This window comes from Strix aluco, chromosome Z (genome assembly GCF_031877795.1).
Source record: "Strix aluco isolate bStrAlu1 chromosome Z, bStrAlu1.hap1, whole genome shotgun sequence".
Taxonomy (NCBI): domain Eukaryota; kingdom Metazoa; phylum Chordata; class Aves; order Strigiformes; family Strigidae; genus Strix; species Strix aluco.
In genome coordinates, this window is record NC_133971.1 from 7,900,401 (window position 1) to 7,920,505 (window position 20,105).

Here is a 20,105-nt window from a genome sequence, read left to right on the forward strand (position 1 = left end):
GACAGATGTCAACTAGCAACACATATCTGAAAAAAATCTCCCATAAAAAAAATAGAAACGCTGAATCCTCTTGATAAATAATTTGCATGACTCTGTAGGATTACAGACTAACTTTAAAAAATTAAGCAGAAAAAAAAATGAAATCAAACTTCAGCCCATAACATCTCACTTTCATTTAAATTTGAAAGGAAAGTATACACATTACTGTGTTTTCAAACTATGCTGACAGGTCATTACACCCAGCACTTAGGCAGAAAACCTGCAATCGTTCTTGACTGCTTAAAACACCACATTATTCTAACAAATTATAACAAAAAGGAGAAAAGTTACAAAATATGTCTTCGGGATTTGTATCATTTTATCCAGATATTTTTGCACAAGACTTGATATTCTTAATTTTTTCATTATTCACTATCTGCAAAATAAGTATCTGATCTATATCCAGACCAAAACTTTCAGGCAGACACCCCTCCGAGTATTACCCATCATTAAAAAAAAGGTGGGAAATACATTCATCCAAGCTGCAGAGGAAAAGAAAACCAACAAGCATGGTGTTTATATACCACACAAGGCTCCACTCAGTTACTCAGAGTAACATTCAATAGGTCTACAGGACCCATCTGGAGGAACAATACATTGTATTAGTACATTAGTTACAAAACTAACTGTAATTCAGCTAGCAGAGGTAAAATATAAGCAGGCAGTATAAAGAGGCTGGGGACTCCCCTTCCTTGAGGATTTTCCAAACCGGGCAAAACTGCATGAAACCTAATCTAACATTGAAGACAGCCTGCTGCTTTGAGCAAGAGGTTAAACAAAATAACCTCCAGAAATCCCATCCAAGCCAAACTTTTCCAAGATTCTGAGAAACAAATTATTCTAAGAAACTGTGAAAGTTATTAAATACAATATAAACCAGCTGTAGCTTAATTGCACCAATAAGAACACGAACATACAGACCAGCTGCATAGCCCTTCTTGCCTTACAGCAGTGTTCCACCAAGCAGTTTCTTCTGTGCTGTAAAGAGATGAGCATGTAACATTTAATTTACTGTTTACAATGATCTACTAATGAGATCAGAAAAGGATCTGACACAGGAATAATTATAGTTCCAGAGTTGGTTTGTGACCACATCATGGTCTCATGTGATCTGCTTCCACAAAGTCTCTCACACATCTTGAACTCAAGATCTGTGGCAGATGTTCTTTGGAAATCCAAGGAATTTTCCATGCAGGAATTCTCTTAATATGTCTTCACACAGACAACGTCAACCATCCAGTAGTTAGATGAAGAGATATGCTCTTCCCTTTCCTATGGGCAAACTTCATATGCAACAGGAAGGACCGGATATACTATTTAAGCTGATTATCTAACCATATTTTTCAGCTGAGACTGTGGCACAAAGTCTCTTATTTTTTTATTTCTGGCATGTATAACTTGCTGTTCACATTTCATTCTCTTCTCACACCACTGACAACATCGCTTGAAATTACTCCAACTGAAAGGATATGATAGATTATGCAACTACTCAGTTAACTAGGGTTTTTCCCATTTTTCCCTCCATTTGGAAGATCAATGTTTGGGACACCTAACACATTCAAGTCCCCTCTACACTACAGAAATAAAAATATTAAGCCACAACACAATCTTGCAGCTGTCAGCATTTGTACCCACAGATGTAATTAAGAGACCATTAAAAAGCCCAACTATTAAGCATCTCCATCCCCAAAATCAAACATACTCTGTTTTGAAATAGTTTCAGTAATCGAACTGAGTTTGCCATTGTACATGGCCTATACCTTACAAGCCTTTTTATCCTTTTTCAGGAAGATCTAGCTGTGTGTTGCTACACTGCATTTTTCATAATGATTCTACAACGTAATATGGCTGGAAATCTCCCTGATTTTCTTCCAGAAATGACTCCATCTGAGCTCTCCAGCTATGACTAAAATAAAAGAGATTCCAATTCTAAACTCACAAAGATATCCAGCAAGACACTACCTTCAAATCTAAACACAATAGGCGAAGTTCTGCTCTATCCCCACTCCTTTTTATTTTGCTGTTACTGGAGTTATTCTCCTTTGTTGCTGTCAAGCCATCACAGCACCCTGGTTTCTGCTGCATTCTACCTCTCTCCAGTGTGACTGACATTTGTCCAGCACTCCAGAACAAAATTTTCTAACTTGATCTTTCAGACACCCCATGAAAACAGGATGATATTTAAGATGGCAGGAGGGAGCTGAATATAACAACAAATCCAAGTACAGAGTGAGCAAGAAGTCCCTGAGGAAGTAATCTGAATTAAAGCAAAAAAGGAGCAGGAACTTTTATTGTTACAGGTCTTAATCTGAGAATGAGTATCACATTCATTCTCCACAACAAAAGCAAAAGAGGCTTCAGGCTTTTGGTCATGTGCGCTAATGGCAAATGGGATTTTTATTTTTAACAATTCTAACTCGAACAGAATTTAGCTCTTGTACATTAAAAAAGCCCTGCAAATGGTAGACAGATGCTCAAAGAAGTCTTCAGACCCTGAAAATTCTGTGTTAATCCCCAAGAAGGCCAAACTATGGTTTCCGGAAAGAGAAAGACAGCTGCTAAGTTTGGTCATGATTTGTCTTGCGCTGGCCCAATGGAAAGTGTAGTATCAACACAGGAGGTCAGCTACATCCCCACTGTTAACTGGGCACATCCAAAAGAGCAACAGAGACTCTCCATGATCAAGGGGACCTTTGTACTTCCCAACCATCTCAGAAAAGGAAAACTAAAATATGGAATGGTTCCCTGACAGACACCTTCTACCTGGGGAGAATAATTTCCAAGCTTGGGAATGAACGCTGTAAATCTATGGACAAAACATATTCTACCCATGCAGAAAAGATTTGTATATTTTACGTTGTTCAAGTATGCCAATTCAGCAAGGTAGAGGTCATCTTCAGTATGTGCCCATTTACTGCCCTCAATATATGAGCCTAGCCTGAGAACTGCACTGCTATCAAAGGATTTCTTGTGTGCAGTGAGGAAAATGCAACCACATGTTCAGCTTTAGTCATGCAGTGCTCCCCTCTGGGAACAAAGCATTCTGGCATGCTGGCCATCTATGTCATGTTTTAAAGGGGGTTTCTCTGCCAATTGGTGACATAGCCTGCCTCCATACGAAGTAGTACATGCCTACTTATACTGGTCACCCAACATGCATTGAACTAAGAAACTACCATTTAAATCTCACTGCTTAAGCAGAATTTGTCAGAGGGAACTTCTCATCTCCCTCTGATAAAGAGCCTTACATGATTTGTAATGTTTTTAATAGAGGCTGCTGGACAGAAAACAGGAAACAGCTGGCTAGTCAATTACACTTTTAATTAACACTTCCTTTGATAAGCTGATACAGATTTAAGAACCCATTAATTGTGATGAAATGACCTTGTTCCTTTTTCAACAAGGTATTCCAGGCTTGCCTGTGAGATGGACAAAGATGCTTAAACACAGTGACATTTCTAATATAATAAATACAAAGAGCATTAATAATTATGCCCTCTATATACAAAACTTTCTTTTCACTGCCATGTTCTTGTAACTAAGAGTGGCATATTTTAACCATAAATGGATTTCATATTCTATGAAAAATTAATACAAGTGAAAAAGCAGGGAAGTTATCTTTCCCACGGCTTTATTTAGTACGTAACATAGAGATACTGTACACTATGCGTTTTTCATACTGCTGCTTTGCTAGGATTTATGATCAATGAGCCAACAGCAAAACGCTAGTTAAATTATTTTACAAATGGAAAATACATTTGAAGGAAACAGATGAAGGCAGCGTAGGCTTAATGGTATGTTTTTTAAGAAAAAAATGAAAAAGCAGATCAGGAGTTAAAATTGAAACTCAATTTATCTCTTGTTTACACTTTAGAGGCCGTGATTTGAGTGAATGTTCTCTCTGGCAATGGTCCAGCCCAAAATATGATTTTCAATACCACAAGGCTGCACACCAGCTCTGCAGAACTGAACTGAAAACAGAAGTGACAGAGTTTTGTTTTGTTTTTAAAGTAGACAAAAATTGAAGGAAAAAAAATAGCATCTTAATTCTACTGGCAACTGATATTTACCTTATTAGATTTTGTAAGTCAAGACTTCAGGAAACTGAAGAATAAAACTTCTATTACTACCAACAAATGAAATGCTTACAATGTTAGAGGGAGTAGAGGGATAAAGCTACTAAGTGAAACTATTTATTTTTGTCAGATAAAGGATTTTCACACACAAGACGCACTGCCTTCTTTTTTGTTCAGTTCTTGTATTTTAAAATACATGAAGTTGCTGGCATAACACACTGAAATCCATCTTTAAAGAATGTTAGTAACAAAACCACAAGAATTCCCTTCACCCAGTTTCATGTAAAAGGTACAAGGTACTAGTCTACAGTCTACTTATATTAAATGATGAGAATCTACTTATAGTAAATTATGAGAAAGAAGCATCTGAAAGAACATCCCTATTAATACACATCCATTTCTTAATATGATTTGCATCTGAAATACTACATGTGTATGCACTGTAATAAAGGGACTTCAGTTCCCTGCTAAGTCCTCTCTCAACAGCCAACCTGAATTGTTCAACCATCAACATGACCATGCTTTAAGACAAATTTTCTTTTTTAAAAAAAAGTAATTATGTTAAAAGCAGGGGGGGTTGTTGAGTTGTCTTTTTTCTTTTCATTTATCACATCACAGATCCTGTTCAGAGCACAGCACTCACACAACCAAGACTACAGCCTGAGCATCTATGCAAACTGACATAGATTAACACAGTCACCAAACACAACAGTCCCACCATTCCCAACATCTTCATTCTTATCCTTTTCCTGCACTGGCATAAAAGCTTAGACAACCGAGACAAGAATCCTAACTAGTCAAAAATTTACCCAGAAAGAACAAATGACCATAGCAGTTCTTCACCTGTCCCAGTTACCTGCTGCAGTTCACCATGAAGCCACAAAAACTTTTGTGCTGAACATATGAAAGGGGCCATGTGATAGCAGAAACAATTGCTTAACCCCCCAATACCACTGAAAAGTTGTTGATGAAACTCCATTCTGAGGTGCCTTTCCACAGTATATTAAAAATCAAACATATTATTAATTAATAACTTTTGATAATATAGTAATTAAATATCACACATATGATTAAACTGCCATGCAAATTTCAATTCATTTTTGTAACATCAAAAAGCTACACAACAATTATTTGTTAGTTTGGCTGAAGCCCCAGCTTCTCCTTTAAACCCTTTCAGAGACAAATACCAAGAGTCAGATATAACTCCACTGTGATCATACCCCTTTATTTGCCTAGTAGAGTACTAAAAAGGATATATGAAGCTTGATCGGGCAGCCGTGGGATCCTTTTCTTACGATTGCTTTCCCCTCAGTCCTTCCCCTTCATTTTGGGGCATGACTCCACTGGAAATAACTCTGACACACAGACATTATCTTTGAATCTGCAATATGAGCAAGCTAGAACAATTCTAAAAGTACAATATGCAGTGTTATTAGAAATGTAACGATTAGTCCTTTCACATCAGAGCTGAGGCGGTCTGTCTCATCACAGTTCCTACCTATGCTTTTTATAGCACTTGTGTTTAGGATGATCCATCATATTTCAAAGGACCCACACTCACACTAAGTTACAGAGCTCTTTTCTGCCCGTCTTCCATATTACCAAAGTCACCACTTCAAATCCAGTACCTGTCTAACGGACTGTATGAAATGCATGGCTGTGACAGAGTGTAGATCCAGATCCCTATGCTATGTGCAGACTCAGGCACAGCCAAGTAAGAGAGATGTATTTATTCTAGCTAATCAAGAAATCCGCACTATAGAAAACAGCATAAAACCAGGGATCTTAACCAACAGCTCTCCCTACTCCTCAGGATTACACTAGTCTTTTTTGACAGCTGGTAGTTTCCACTCTGCCATGGCTCACAAAATTACATTATGATTTTCAGTAATAAACAGCAAACAGATTCCAAAATATGCATTCCAAAAAATAATTTCATGCAAGTTAATCATAACTGCACTCAATTATGACAGCTATGAAAGCATTTCTTTACTTAGGCAACCCAAAGGCATTGGCATTCAAATTTATGCCAGATCAAGTCTGTGGTCTGAATCTGGCCGTGTCTGAAACCTGGGCCACATTTAATTTCTCCCATCCAGATTGGGTAACTAAATGTTTGCTACTATGTTCTCTATTCTCAGTCCTTTTCAGCTTAGCTTCAAGAATGTTTTCTACGTATATCTTGATGCCTTTGTACAGTTTAAGTCAGCAAGCACTATACATTCCCTAGCAGCTGAGAAGGATCCCTCCTTGAGGCGTTCACTCTACAAACCTGTGTGAGAAATCTAGCAGAAGGGAGTACCATCCTTGGCTTGTGTTGGCTACACAGCTCCCTATGCTACGTTCAATTCCTAATCTTCTAACTTCAAGGCTGGCCTAAACAGACAGTCATTAGGTGAACCTCGTTGTAAAATACCCACTCAAAAGAGAAATAAGTGGTCTATAGCATCTTCTAGGTTGACTGATGATTTTATTTGGCCCAGTTTAAAGGTACGTTTTCTCCACAGTCCTGTCCTGATAATGCTGCTGCACACAAACTAGATCCTGTATGAGCTCTGATGCAGACATTAAACTTTATCAAAAAGTGCATTAAAAAGCTTGTCTAGGAAAATTGATGTTCCTTCAAATTCAGTTAAAAAAAAAGTGAAGTCCAGTCATCAGTTTACAGTTTTCCTTAGAGATTTTTTTTAAGCTGTCTATAAGCCAAAAAATATTGGCTGGACTAGTTTGCTCTTTACAGCTAAGAATCCTTCATGAAACAAAGACTTTCCTTATAGGCAAGGAGTTTACAAAACCCTGCACAGCTCATCCATATATAGAAAACTGCTATATTACACATCTGTACTTTCACCTAGATTAATTCAAAGCACAAATCCTTTAATTAAATTTCAGAGACGAATTAAGTATTTTTTTGTCAAGGCCACAAGGAATAAAAAGTACACTGTATTTGCAATATATACAGAATGCTATATGGTGAGGCACAACTTCTCCACTTTGAGATGCAAATCCATGTGCTATCTTTTCAGTTAATTAAAACAGTTTAACACACCAATTAATACTGTAAGTAAAGATTTTTGACAGCTACACAACTGTTCCTTATAAATTAAAGGCTTCTTTTTTCAGCCTTTCGCTCTTCCTACTTCCCTTTCTCTCAGATGCATCAAGAATTTATTTTATTGTAACAGAATAGGCAGACGGGATGGAGGGGCAGACAGTTATCTTCCACCTGACAAGAAGCAAGAAAAACAGGCACAATATAAAATAGGAAGAGTAATAGATTCAAGTATATTTGCTAGAAACTGTTTTTAAGTACAGCCATTCTTTCATGTAAATGGAAAACAAATACACAACACAAAACCTTTTTGCATTAAAAAATACTGTATTACTAAGCTGTGCACTGGAAGAATTAATTACTATAGGAATGATTTCAAATTCTTCATTAAGAACACAGAAAATATCTGTAAATTTAGAAGCAAACTTAAGTATGAACTTCTAACAATCATTTTTATTATTCAAATTCCCAGAGGAAGAGTCCACACTTAAAGTACACTCTTCACAACCCTAGTTTACTGAAAGCCTCTTACCTATACCATACATCAAAAAGAACATCTTAAAAGACACAAATGTTGTAAGCCAGTCAAGCACAAAATTAAACTGTTAAGGATAGCCTGAAAGATAAAGCTTGTTCCCTTTTGCAGTTCAGTAGATTGATGGCACATAAAAAGCCACTTCAGTGTCATTTTCTTCAAAATTAAGAAAATTAATATATCCTGGTTTTATGAAAAATATATTCATGGCCTTTCTTCCCCAACTCAGGAGGGCTGGGAACAAACACTGCAAGAGCATTATTCTCCTCCTCACTCTAGTATCGTTGCTATCTGCATGTCAAACACACAGATAGTTTCAGTCTTTTTCCCTCCCATACTTGTCTCACATCACTACATTGTTTTGATTAAAATTGTTGAATTTCTAACTCCTAGTGCTAACAATGAGGGCAGGAAATGTGGGAAGAAGTAATGTCTGAGAAATTAACACATTCAAGGTATCCATGATAAAACTGTTTCACAGGGAAAGATTTATATCCCAAGGCAACTTCAAAGAACATTAAATCACAGAAAGGAAGTAGTTGTTTAAAAAAAAAAAAAGCTAGGACTTTAACAAACGCCAACAAACATTCATAGGCTGTTAAAAAAATTTTAAAATTTGCATGCCAGCTTTAAGAGCTTAGGAGTCCTTCTGCATCTGAATACGTGCACTCTAGCTGCAGGTTACTGCAACATTTTCACTGATACCTGGAACAAAGGAAAACACGTAACTGATGTTCTTGTAAGAGCAAGTCGGCATCAGATGTACACATGCTGCATCATAGTATGCTAGCTCCCCCACAATGGATCAAACTGTACACATGCATTTACCCTCACAAAGGTCCAGTTAGATTACCTCTTGATGAAAATAGCCAAGTTACCTTCACATTTAACACACAGAACACGCACACTGGAAGCTACCATGGACCAGTCAAGGTGCAGGACAGCCTTAGAGTATAGAGTTACAACAGCAAAGAAGTGATGTTACTGGATCCCTCAAAAAGGATTTTACTTTCATTCAAAACCACTTTCAGTCCAAACAGAGTTGCCAGTTATGTTTGGGGTGTGGCTATTTTTAAGAAGAAAAGCAGCTTACCTTTTTTGTTCTGGTCACCTCAAAGCACATAAACAAGTGGCTGGTTTATTGTAACTTACCGTAGACCTGAGAACTCCCTAGTATCTGTACAATTAGTTACTGCAACACTTCAACACTTTTGCAAGCCATTTATATCTGTACTTTAACACAGTTGAGACAACTCCCAGTTTTGTGTGCCTGTGTGTATGCCTTCCCTCCTCTTACCTCAGTACAGTATGTGGTTGCCAGACTGATAACAACTGTACAACCCTCCAATTTACACAAGCCTGTCAGATATAATCACCTGCTCTATCATGAAAATCTTCAATACGTGTGACATCTATACTAGCTTATCAGCAAAGCAAATGTCCATTAGGAAATGTTCATTTCTTTGAATGATAATTGCATTATCTGAAAACTGGAAATTAAATTCCTAATATGAATCACATCAGAATAACAATGCCATTTGGATATTCAGGTTATCTGAAAATTTTTTATCAGAGCAATGACCTCTACCTCAAATTTTAAAAGTTTCAAATGTAAATAAGAATTGTTCCTTCAAATTGGGATTACTGAACTTCGGAATTTATTACCATTCTCTATCAAGTCACCTAATGCACCACAATTATTGTCCTCGTAGATATCAAGGGAAAATGAATTATTACTAACTGGTTGCTTTCATCCCCTCCCTGTCTAGGACCAGGACCAGCAGCGCCCCAGCATGGTGGTGCCACCTCCTGGAGGACAGAGGTGTAGAGCTCCAGTCTCCCATCTGGGTTTGTAATTGTGAGCTTCAGCACCCTTCCCTGGTTGAGAAACTTCGACAGCTGTTGTGAAAAGTCAACGGTGTATAAATATATACTGAGAGAAATAAACAAGTAACATTATAACGACCAAAGAGGTCAACAAAAAGTAGAACTAGTTACATACCACCTCCTGCAGTTTCTGATCTATCCTATAATAATAAATCAAATAAGCACCAAAACATGAAAACAAATGCTTTAAAGTTTTAATTTTCCTGCTTCTTTCAATAAGGTGTTTTTTTCCCTAGATAAAAAGTTAATTTTTTGACAGCAAGAAATTGCACAAGCATCAAGATCAATTTAATCATTCTTCATTTAATAATTTCTAGTTCAGATATTAGGGAAAAAAAAGCCAAAACCATGAATATCACTAATCAGTGCCATAATGCCATGAATACAGCTTCTGAACACAGCACATTTTTCACTGTGCTTGCAATCACATGAAAAATAATGTACCTTTGAAACAGGTAGGAATGGCTGGGGAAGCTTATCAGAACATGTATCTCTGTTTTTTCCTGGAGGAATTTACAAAAACACATGGGCTGGGCAAGACCTGCAAAGGCCACTTGTTACTGTAAGAAGCAATGTTACCATTTTTAATCTAATATATCATCCAGGTTAAGAAAAGTGCTCTGCAATGCATTTAGACATTACTTTGCAACTGCCTTCCCACATTCTTCTGGTGACAACTCTGCACGCACAACGGAACAGTAATTTCATCTAAAGGATGCCAATATGCCTGTGTTGTGTCCTAAACTGTGAAGGGCAGTAAGGCAGGCAATGGTAAAAATGGTAAAAATGGTAAAAAAGTAGACTTTACACAAGCAACTTGTTAAAAGATTTAAGCCCCATGCTTCCCTCAACTGCAATGCCATAGAAGACAATAATGAACTACAATATTGAGAACAGCATATTTCATGACTGCAACAAGATTAAATCACAAAAAAACCTATCCAACAATTCCTTCAGGTCATTTCATGATTTGATAATACTGTTGTGGGGTTCCCCCCCCCGCCCCATTCAAAGCAAATGAGCTATGACATGACCAATATTCTTCAACCAGTCCTCCATACACCTGAGTTGCCCAGGCCATGAATTGGATTATTAGCAGTGCAAAAAGCCTCTTCAGTTGGTAAACATCTGTTCAGAGATGCATTTGTTTTTTGTATTTACAGAAAATAGCTCACATGCTGGTTTTGTACTTTACTTGCATTTTCCTGCTACAAATTCAACTGCTTGCAGCTTCCACTTACACAAAACATTCTCAAGATGTTTGTCACATCTTGCCTTTCACTTAAAAATCCATGGGAATATTACAAACTATACAAACAATGAAACCACCAGTTTTTATGATTACCAACCCTTTACATACTTTTCACTCCTCTGCTTGGCAATTTCATTTGCAATACTGTTTACTCTCACTGTAACCATTTTGTGTCTTGTTTTTGCCACTAAAAGTCTTCCCGTCCTTGCTCACCTACAAACGTTATGAGCTGAGCTGCATAAATATATGCCCACAACTGCTCCCCATTTTTAAAAAAATCCTCAACATTAACTATATGAAAGCATCCTCTGATTTGAGCAACCACTAGTCACATATTGAGATCCACAAAACTGAAAGCATTTTACAAGACCACCAAATTCATTCCAGCTGAGATTCTAGTCCTTGACTGATGACATAAATGTGTAACTCTGTCCATGAGAATATGGATATATATGCTATGCAATTACCAATGAATAGCACTACTGACCAATGCACGCAATAAATCAGCTATAGCTCGCTCCTACACCCTTTACAAGTTAACTTATAAAGACAGTTGTACTTCCCATTTCAAGAAATCCAAAGCACTCCTGCATTCTACTATGGCACCACACATACTGAAACAAAAAAGCCGAAAGATTATCTCTTATTCTTCATTTCTGGTAAACTATAGTCAGGAGGCAGGATGACAAGAAACAACCAACCAGCAAGTATCACCACCAGCTATGCCACAGCTAATACTTTGGGCTGAGAAGAGATCATGACAGAGCTGAAACTATAAAGTAACACACCTAAGATCAACACAGGTACCCAAGAGACCACAACTGACAGGAAACAGCAGAAGTCACTGCTAAAACAGAGGGGGTTATCAGCACCACACAGTGTAAGCAGAAAGAGCTTAAAATGTTATTTAGAGAGGTCCTTAAACACAAAAAGACCTGTGTTGCATGTAATGATGCCAGATCATCTAATTGAGGGATTTGGCCCAGGAGTAACTTGATCATACCAGTGAGCAGGGAAGATGGTTTTAGTTCTCAATGGATTTGAAAGAAAAGGGAATTCCAGGGAGCAAACTCCAAGCCAAAGACAATATTGCAGTACTGAAGAGAAAACAGAAATCTGAAGGCCATGATCAGAAGGAAAAAAATCTTAGACATGTTACAGGGGAACAAGTAGCAGACCTACCTGTGGCCTAAGCAAAGTAGTGCATGATGGAGGTTGTGTCAAAACTGTCTGCCAGATTACAGACCCAAGCTAGTAAAAGGAAGACATTATGCTCTGCAAACATAATAAAGTGAAAAATCAGTGGCCATAGACAACAGGTTAGTTATCGTATCATCCTGATTTTAGATTGTTGGCCAGACATCAAACAAGACATGTAAAAAAACCAAAACAGTGCAGACTTGGGTGAAATTATGCTTTGGATTGAAAGTGGCATACTTGCGATCAGTGTGTTTTTACATGGTGTCAAAGAATGCTAGAGAATAAAACATAACATAAAAAAGGGCAAACGGAAAAAAATATAAAGAGGAGCACTGGGGCACTCTTAAGATGCACTGAATTTTTCAATTAAACAAGAAAGGGGCACATGAGAAAAGCAAGAACCAAAAGGGAAACGAGCCTTAAAAATGCTATCAGGAAAACCAATACAGGCAAGACTTCTCAACCAGCCAATATATTAGGAAGTATGAGTACTGACCCTTGATGAGGAAGAGCTGGGACTACAAAACAGAGTGTTCTCTGGGAAAAACATACATTCTTTTAAAGGCGAGAATGTTTTCTTGGTTTTCTAGAGAGAAGGAAATTAAAAGTATTGAAAGATTTTCCTTCAGCCAGGCCAGCACTTGCAAACAGATGTTACTAATGGTTCGAGAACAGAACAGTACCCACCAGAACAGTCTGTTCTGAACCAGTTTCTGCAACCTACTTTTAACTTACGCCGCGCTTCTGAAGGAAGGCTCTCCACTGAAACTGACCTCCGGTTCAGTATCCTTGAACAGTACTTTCTAGTCATTAAATCTGTCCTTGAATAGTACTTTCTAGTTTTTTTATGGACAATGTCTGTTGTAACATTGGCAACAGGAGCATTTAATTTACCCCTGAACAGCAATACACTAGAAGCAAACCAATGTGAAACCATACTACACATTTCAATACATGTTTCCATGAGTTTTAAGTTACCAAAGGGGAAAGTTTGTAACTTGTAACACAAATCTACAGCACAAGTTAAACTATTTTTTAAAGCTTGCTCCAGGTTGGCAAACACCAGATGTAATCCAAATGGTTAAGCAAAATCTTTACAAAAAGATGGATGAGTCTAACTTCATTTAAACCAGTGGTAAAATACCTATTGATTAAGGCTAGGATTCCCCCTGCCCTGTTATGAAATTTACCTAAACTGGCTTCATACTAACTGAATTAAAACTCCATTGTATGAACACATCATATACAAACAGCTAAGTAATCTTGCTACAGTAGCCTTTGGCTTTGCTTACTGCTCATTGCATTAATGTCCATGACTAAATCAGACATGAAGCACTTCAAAATCAGGACCAAATCTTCCACTTAAACTGCAAACTGTTTTCTTGGGCACAGCTGAAACTGCTGCTCTTGGACAGTTCTTAAAACAGCTCTGCTGCTGCTTCAGTCATGTATTAACTTAACAATCTTCCAATTGCAAGACTGCGTTTACAGCCACAGATAAACGTGTGAAACTGTTTTCTCCACTGATTTGCAAGGTAAGCAAACTTTTCACTATCACTGTACTGCATAAAACTTTAAAAGTGATGAGGCCACTTTCCATTCTGTATTTTAGTTATACTTTCATTTCTGACTCAAAACTCTTTACAACTATTCTACAGTAATCCACAGAAAATTTCTACCATAATAAAGTACTGCTTAGGCTTAAGTAGTAGCTCTTGGTGACTGTCAACCAGATTAAAACACTAGAACCTTTCTGGCGAGTTATTTGGCTCTTGTTTCTGATAAAAACAAATTTAGAACAGCAGCACCCTACTGCTCAGCTGTTTTTTCTTCCTGTGACAGGCATTTCTTTGATGTAAATTTGGCTGTGAATATGTACACAGTCCCAAAATAGAAGCACCAATGAATGACATAGCTGAGACTGGACATAGCTGTGGTGGCAACAAGAAGACAACAGGAAGAAGGAAGCACAGCATTCCATAAGGAAGAATTTTGTATGTTTTATTTTTGTAGAGTAAAGGCAGAGAGACATGTACACCAGTATATAATATTCACATTTGGTCTTTGTATATTTAAAAAAAAAAAAGGACACAGAAATTGAAGGAAAGCACACAGATACTTTCAACTCTGTCAATATAACCAGGCACTGAACCAGATTATAACTGCTCTCATAATGCTCCAGTTGTTTATCTGGACTAGATATTTTAATTTTTGTTAATAACCATCAGCACACTCTTTGTCCTGGAAGAGACCTAGGCCACATCACCTTGGTCACTCAGTGCAAAGTTCTAACATCCAAAATCAAATCGTCCCCCAAGTTACTGAGACAACCTCTACTGCGATTCTTACATGACACGGGCATTCAGTGAGCAGAAGAACCTTTCTCTTCCCTGCTCTTAGCCACTCCAAGCTGTATACCTCCTGGGACTATTTTTCTCTCCCATTTGTACCCTGGTTTTATAAATTCAGTGGTTTTCTGCTGCATTATAAATACATAAAAAGACGAGGAGTCTTCTTGAAACACAAGATCTAGCTCCCATGGTTTTAGTCAGAAAGGTCTTAAAATTATAGAAATGAAACCTTTCCCAGCTAATGGATGATTCTCACCAAGAGTTATTAGAAAAGAGCAGACAAAGAATGAAATTACCAGGTAATGGACAATAACGAAAATTGAATACTTTAGACCACTCAATATGCATTAAAATTATTGCCTGTATAAAAGCAATTATATAAAAACTAGAGTCTAGTTAAAAGCACAAGAAAACAGCATATTGGAACCACTTAAATTAATACTAAATACTTCAGGGCCCTCTACTGGTTAAATCTTTGATACAAGAAAATCCATGAAGCATTTGTTTTGAAATAAGGCTACTGAAGCATACTGAAGTAATGTGTTTTATTTTTACCACGCCCATATAATCAAGGACATTTACACCAGAGAGCTGCCTAGTAAATTACCAGAAAGGGGAGAAACCTACAAATTAGTACCTGTTCACAAAAATCAGCTAATGGGTGGTAATTTTTGTTCTTAATAGAAATTAGAAGTTACTGACTAACATTCTCAGCTGTGCACAACCAAAGGAAAAACAAAATACAATCGCTCTCAAACCTGCATCTGAATTACTTTAACGCACAACTAAAAATGCACTTGCTTTGTCGGTTTATTACGTCATTTTACCCTCCTATGGCTTCCACAAAATTGTCACAGCACAACACCAGCAACAAAAAAACCAAACCAAACAAACAAAAATAAGAATTGTTATTCTTCATCATGGTATATTTAGAAATATTTTGGGCATACTCCTACAGAATTGATTTGCAAGAAAGAAAGTTACCAAAGGACTAGCAAGGCAAAAATGTACATCTGTTGGCAGTTGGAAGAGGTTTGTTACTTCCTGATCTGGTATGTCATCTGCCCAAGCCTTAACAAGCCATTTTAAGACTTTAAGAACAAGCAAGAAATACACTGATATTGTTTGCTTAGTACATTTAATTAGAGTTGACCTTTACAACTCGTTATGGCTTTGCAGTCCATACATGAGCTGAGGGAACAGAAGAGCCTTGAATGACAAGAGAACACTTCACTACAAGTGTGTAATAATGCTTATTACAATGCCACTGAATGATGATGAATACGCCGCCTTCACAAGCCACATTTCCTTAAAATGCCTAACACCAAATCAGACATTTTCAGTCCCTCCTCTCAGTCTTGCCTCTCACATGCATGTGCCCTTGAAAGCTTGATAGCTGAGTACAGCAACATCTGTGCAAGTTCCTATAAAGTGCCACAAAATCAGCTTTTCCTGATGAGCTGACTGCCTACCCAACACTTCGTGTCAAATTCTACTTTTTTTTTTTTTTTTTTTTTTTTTTTTTTTAAGTAGAAGGGGACCAAGAAGGATTACAATGGCTGGTGGGAAAAGGAATGCCTGTGGAGCACACTGATTAAGCAGCTCAGCTGTCTGGAGCATTAGAGGAAGCTACAAGACTTGAGCAGAGTTTAAGCGAGGTAGTCAAGGCACAGAATTAACTGTCTTTCAAGTGGCTACCATCCATGTGACTGTGATACATTTGTCTGTCTTTACAATATGGCAGAGTGATGAAATTTATATCTTCCTTCCAATACAAAACTTCACCTATATAATACATTCACTTTTCTTTGGCATTCTTTAGCTTCAGTTTTGTTAACACATAAAAGAAAAATATGCTTTCTGACTAGTTCATTCAAAATGGAAATGCCAAGTTCTAAGCTAGCTCTCTACAACCCAGAGCTGCACAGTTTAACAAAAAGAAAAAGTGAAAACCTGGTATTTTCTCACAAAAATTGCATCTGCAAGATTTTGCAAGTTCACCACATGTTCACAGGATTGCTTTAACCTTCATCTATCATCCTACAAATTACATCGTATTCTGTCTTTATACCACAGTAAAACTGATATAGAAAACACACAACAAATTTACTCCTGAAATACACAAAGAGAATGCAAAATATAAACAAATGATCAGTCACAATACTTCCAGTGTGTATGCAAGTTCAAGGCAGTGTAATAGGACAAACAATGACATACCAGTTGCAAAGGTTTTCTATACTATCTACATTATTAGAAGTTTCAAGCCTTTTAGAGAACTTAAGACTATGACAAACAAGAAAAAAAGCCACACAACAACACTTTCAGATCCCAAAGAGAAGTATATGAGCTCTAAAATAAATCCAACAGATCAGATGATCAGGAGTGTGGGAGCAAGACGATCTAAATGAAAACAACAAATGTTTAGGCGCACAAATCTTTCAAAGGCCTGAAACAGAACCCATGAATTTCAGCCTAAATACAACTTAAGAAGGAGTGTCCAGAACTCAGTGGGAACTGAGGAATTTTCAATCCAGCAGCAAAATTACAGCCATTCTGAAATGGGCCTTGACAGAACCACACATCCATGCTTGCTTCTGTATCTAAACTCTTACCAATAGCTATACCGTAATTAAAGAAAAAGGCAAAAAAACCCCAAACAGTAAAATCCCCATAGAACATACCTCATGGAGGTTATACTGTTGATGAGCTTTTCAGACTGATCTGACAAGCTAGATGGAAGTATTATTTCAACTGGCTGCAGGCGCAACACCCGACTCTCTAATTCTAAGCGAGATGCACAGTCCCGAAAACTGTCAAAAATTACTTCTCCAGTAGTTGGTTGGACTGCCTGTCAAATAAAAAAAAAAAAAAAATGCACAGAGTATTTATATTTTCAGGGAGTGTTTCGATGACTCAAATTGTTAAGTCAGAAAGAAAATTTAGGATGTACAGCACAAAATTATATAGCACCCACACACTTAGTGAAAGTGGCAGGTCAAAAAAATATAATCGGGGTTTTCAAATCTATGATACTGTAGTAATTCCAAAAGACTTACCACAATTTTGTCCTGATAAATGATAACAATACCTTAAAAATGTAAATGTGCTCTTGTTATCATCAGCCCATCACTGCTCAACTTTTATCACAAGGCAGATCTACATAATTGAAAGTCTATGGAAGGTACATGCAATTCAGCCTTGAAACTGTTACACCAGCACTTGCTTTTGTTGTTCTCTCCCAGCTGCAGTGTGACATTCAAATACAAGCACAATCAAGACACTTTTAAATTAATGAATTACCAGCAGACTGGGCTTCAGTTATCACTGTGTTTTGCCAGTTAAACAATCCTGGATTTAATTTTCAGCATAAAAGAGAATACAAGTCTGAAGTGTAAACAGTAAAAAAAGCACCTCTTCCTCTAAAGAACAGTATTTTGTAGAGGAAAAAAGTGCTCAGAAGCTTTAAAATATTGACCCTAAAAACATTTAAACTTTAAAGTTAGTAAAGCATCTGAACTAACGATTTCCCTGTATTTGGTTAAAACACAGCTATGTTTTGAAGTGACATGGCAGCAAAAACAGTACCAGGAATATTCAACTATCAACTCCAGACAGACCTTTTCTGCAGTTTTCAAATATAAAGACATCACAAGTCACACACAGATGATCTTAGCTAAACTGCACCTTGTTACAAAAAAAACAAAACCCCAAAAAATCTGACAGAACAATCATGAATTTAAGAAGATAACCACCCACCTCTCAAAACCCCCCAAAAACCCCACAAGAACCCTAAAATACTGATTCCCCTGTGAAACTAACTTACCATAATGCCTATAATGATGTCACCTTTCTTCCAGTTTTTTAAGTTTTCTCCATTTTCACAGATACAGAGGAGGTAGTTATCAGGGACATCTGTTGTAACCTCTTCAACATCTACAGAATCATCTAGCTTCAGCAAAGGGTTCACATGTAACAAATGTTAAAAAAAAATAGTACAGATTTTGGTGGATTATTCGGATATCCTTCTAGATCTAAGTCCTCAACTAGACTTTTGTGCTAGGCCTGTCAGAGTAGAGGTCTATTTGACTTTTATTAGTTTGACTCCTACTGTAATTTTAGTGAACTTCACGTGACTGTTAGCATGAGAACTGAAGTCAGCGCTTGTCTTCACAGGACAGGCACTTACACAATGTACAGATTTCATCAGCTCAGGCAAAGACCATCTTTGACTATGTCTGTGGGTCTCCCCATTTAAGTAAGAGCAGCTGTGTCAAAAGTTAAACCAGCAGCTGATTCTGCACATGGGCTACTCCACCTTGTCCTTTTCACTTCATATCCACAAACCGCATGCACCTGACAGAAAATACTAAAGGCACTAGGTATGGAGCAACTGAAAAGCAGACAGTACCCCGAGTTAAACAAAAGTCTACATCTTAGCAGAAGCATTAGGTTAGTTGCATTGAAAACTTCCCATGTATCTATCCACCAGGCTGGGTCATACTGCTGAGCCTGCTTTCATCGAGTTTGCCAACCATTACAAGAGAGTCTGTAAATATACCAGAAGTTTTCCAACAAAATCTCAGGACTTCGTTATCTGCTTCCCTGATCTACCCTGTAAGCGCAACCTCACAGGCATTGATCTAACAATCTTTTCAGCTCTTGGTATCTAGTAAGTACTAGTTTGAGAAATTAAAGAAAAAAAACATGAGGTAGATAAGGCAGGAGATAGGAAAACAAAATCTGGAGGGAAAGAAATTAAGAAAATAATTTAAATGGTTAAAAAATGTTTCAATCTCATTTTTGCATTTTCTTTACTACAACAATCAGGAGTTAACTACCTAGCCAGATTATTAACAGCCCGTTGATTTTATCACCTTCTTGTCACTTAAAGCAAATCGTTGACACCAAACAGTCAATTTTTCTTCCTTCACACTTTCCTGAATCACTAATGCTATGCATTGTCAATCTGGTGAAACACCCAGTTGAAGATAAAAACCTACAGAACACTGTAGATGGGGAAGTCCACTCTCCGACTTCAGAAAGCAACTACAGTAAACACAAACTCTGACATTTCACAACACACCTAAAGCCCTGAAGAGATTAAATTCTTTATAAAGCCAGCACGATGTTTTACCACCACATAAAATTAAAGGAATTTTATTTCCTGCTGCCACTCTTATGTCACTAGTTACTCATTTTCCATCTAGGTGATAATACTAGAATTACAGCCTCTCATGCACTGAAGATTAGAGTGTGAAACCAAATTTCTTTGAAAAGGATATCTTCTCCAATAAGCGTAGACTTTGTGTAAAGAGCAGTCAGTTTCCGGCTGAAGAGAGAGCTTTTATTTTCTCCAGCAGCCTTCAGTGCTGCAGTTTCCATTTGTTTTATTACTCCAACCTACAGGCACACAGACAAGAAACAAAGTTAGCTCTTTGATAACAAATGATTTATTTTTTTTTATTTTATAAATTTAGTGATCTTTTAAGATGTGCAAACAGCAAGTGCATCATTAAAGCTGAGCAGGAAGGGCAGAGGCTAGCATCAATCCTACTAATGAGACGATAAGGCACTGCTTTCCTTACACTCTATCCACTTCTAACTGCCCTCTCAACTCCTGCCCCTGTGCTTCTTGTCCTATTTTGAAACAATTTAGCTAATTTAGCTAGAGTTCACCAGTTGCCAGAGAATGGTTGCTGCAATCAATTTAAAT

General features: G+C 37.3%; 1 protein-coding gene across 1 annotated transcript in view; it reads right to left on the bottom strand.

Annotated features, from left to right (window-relative positions):
- Window positions 1-20,105, bottom strand: part of MSH3 (mutS homolog 3) — a 115,381-nt gene that overhangs the window by 85,691 nt on the left and 9,585 nt on the right. The window contains exons 6-8 of the mRNA XM_074813809.1: window positions 19,673-19,792; window positions 18,216-18,359; window positions 17,074-17,240 (exon numbers count right to left, since the gene is read on the bottom strand). Coding sequence (XP_074669910.1) covers window positions 17,074-17,240; window positions 18,216-18,359; window positions 19,673-19,792 — 431 coding nt within the window. The remainder of the gene's footprint in view (window positions 1-17,073; window positions 17,241-18,215; window positions 18,360-19,672; window positions 19,793-20,105) is intronic.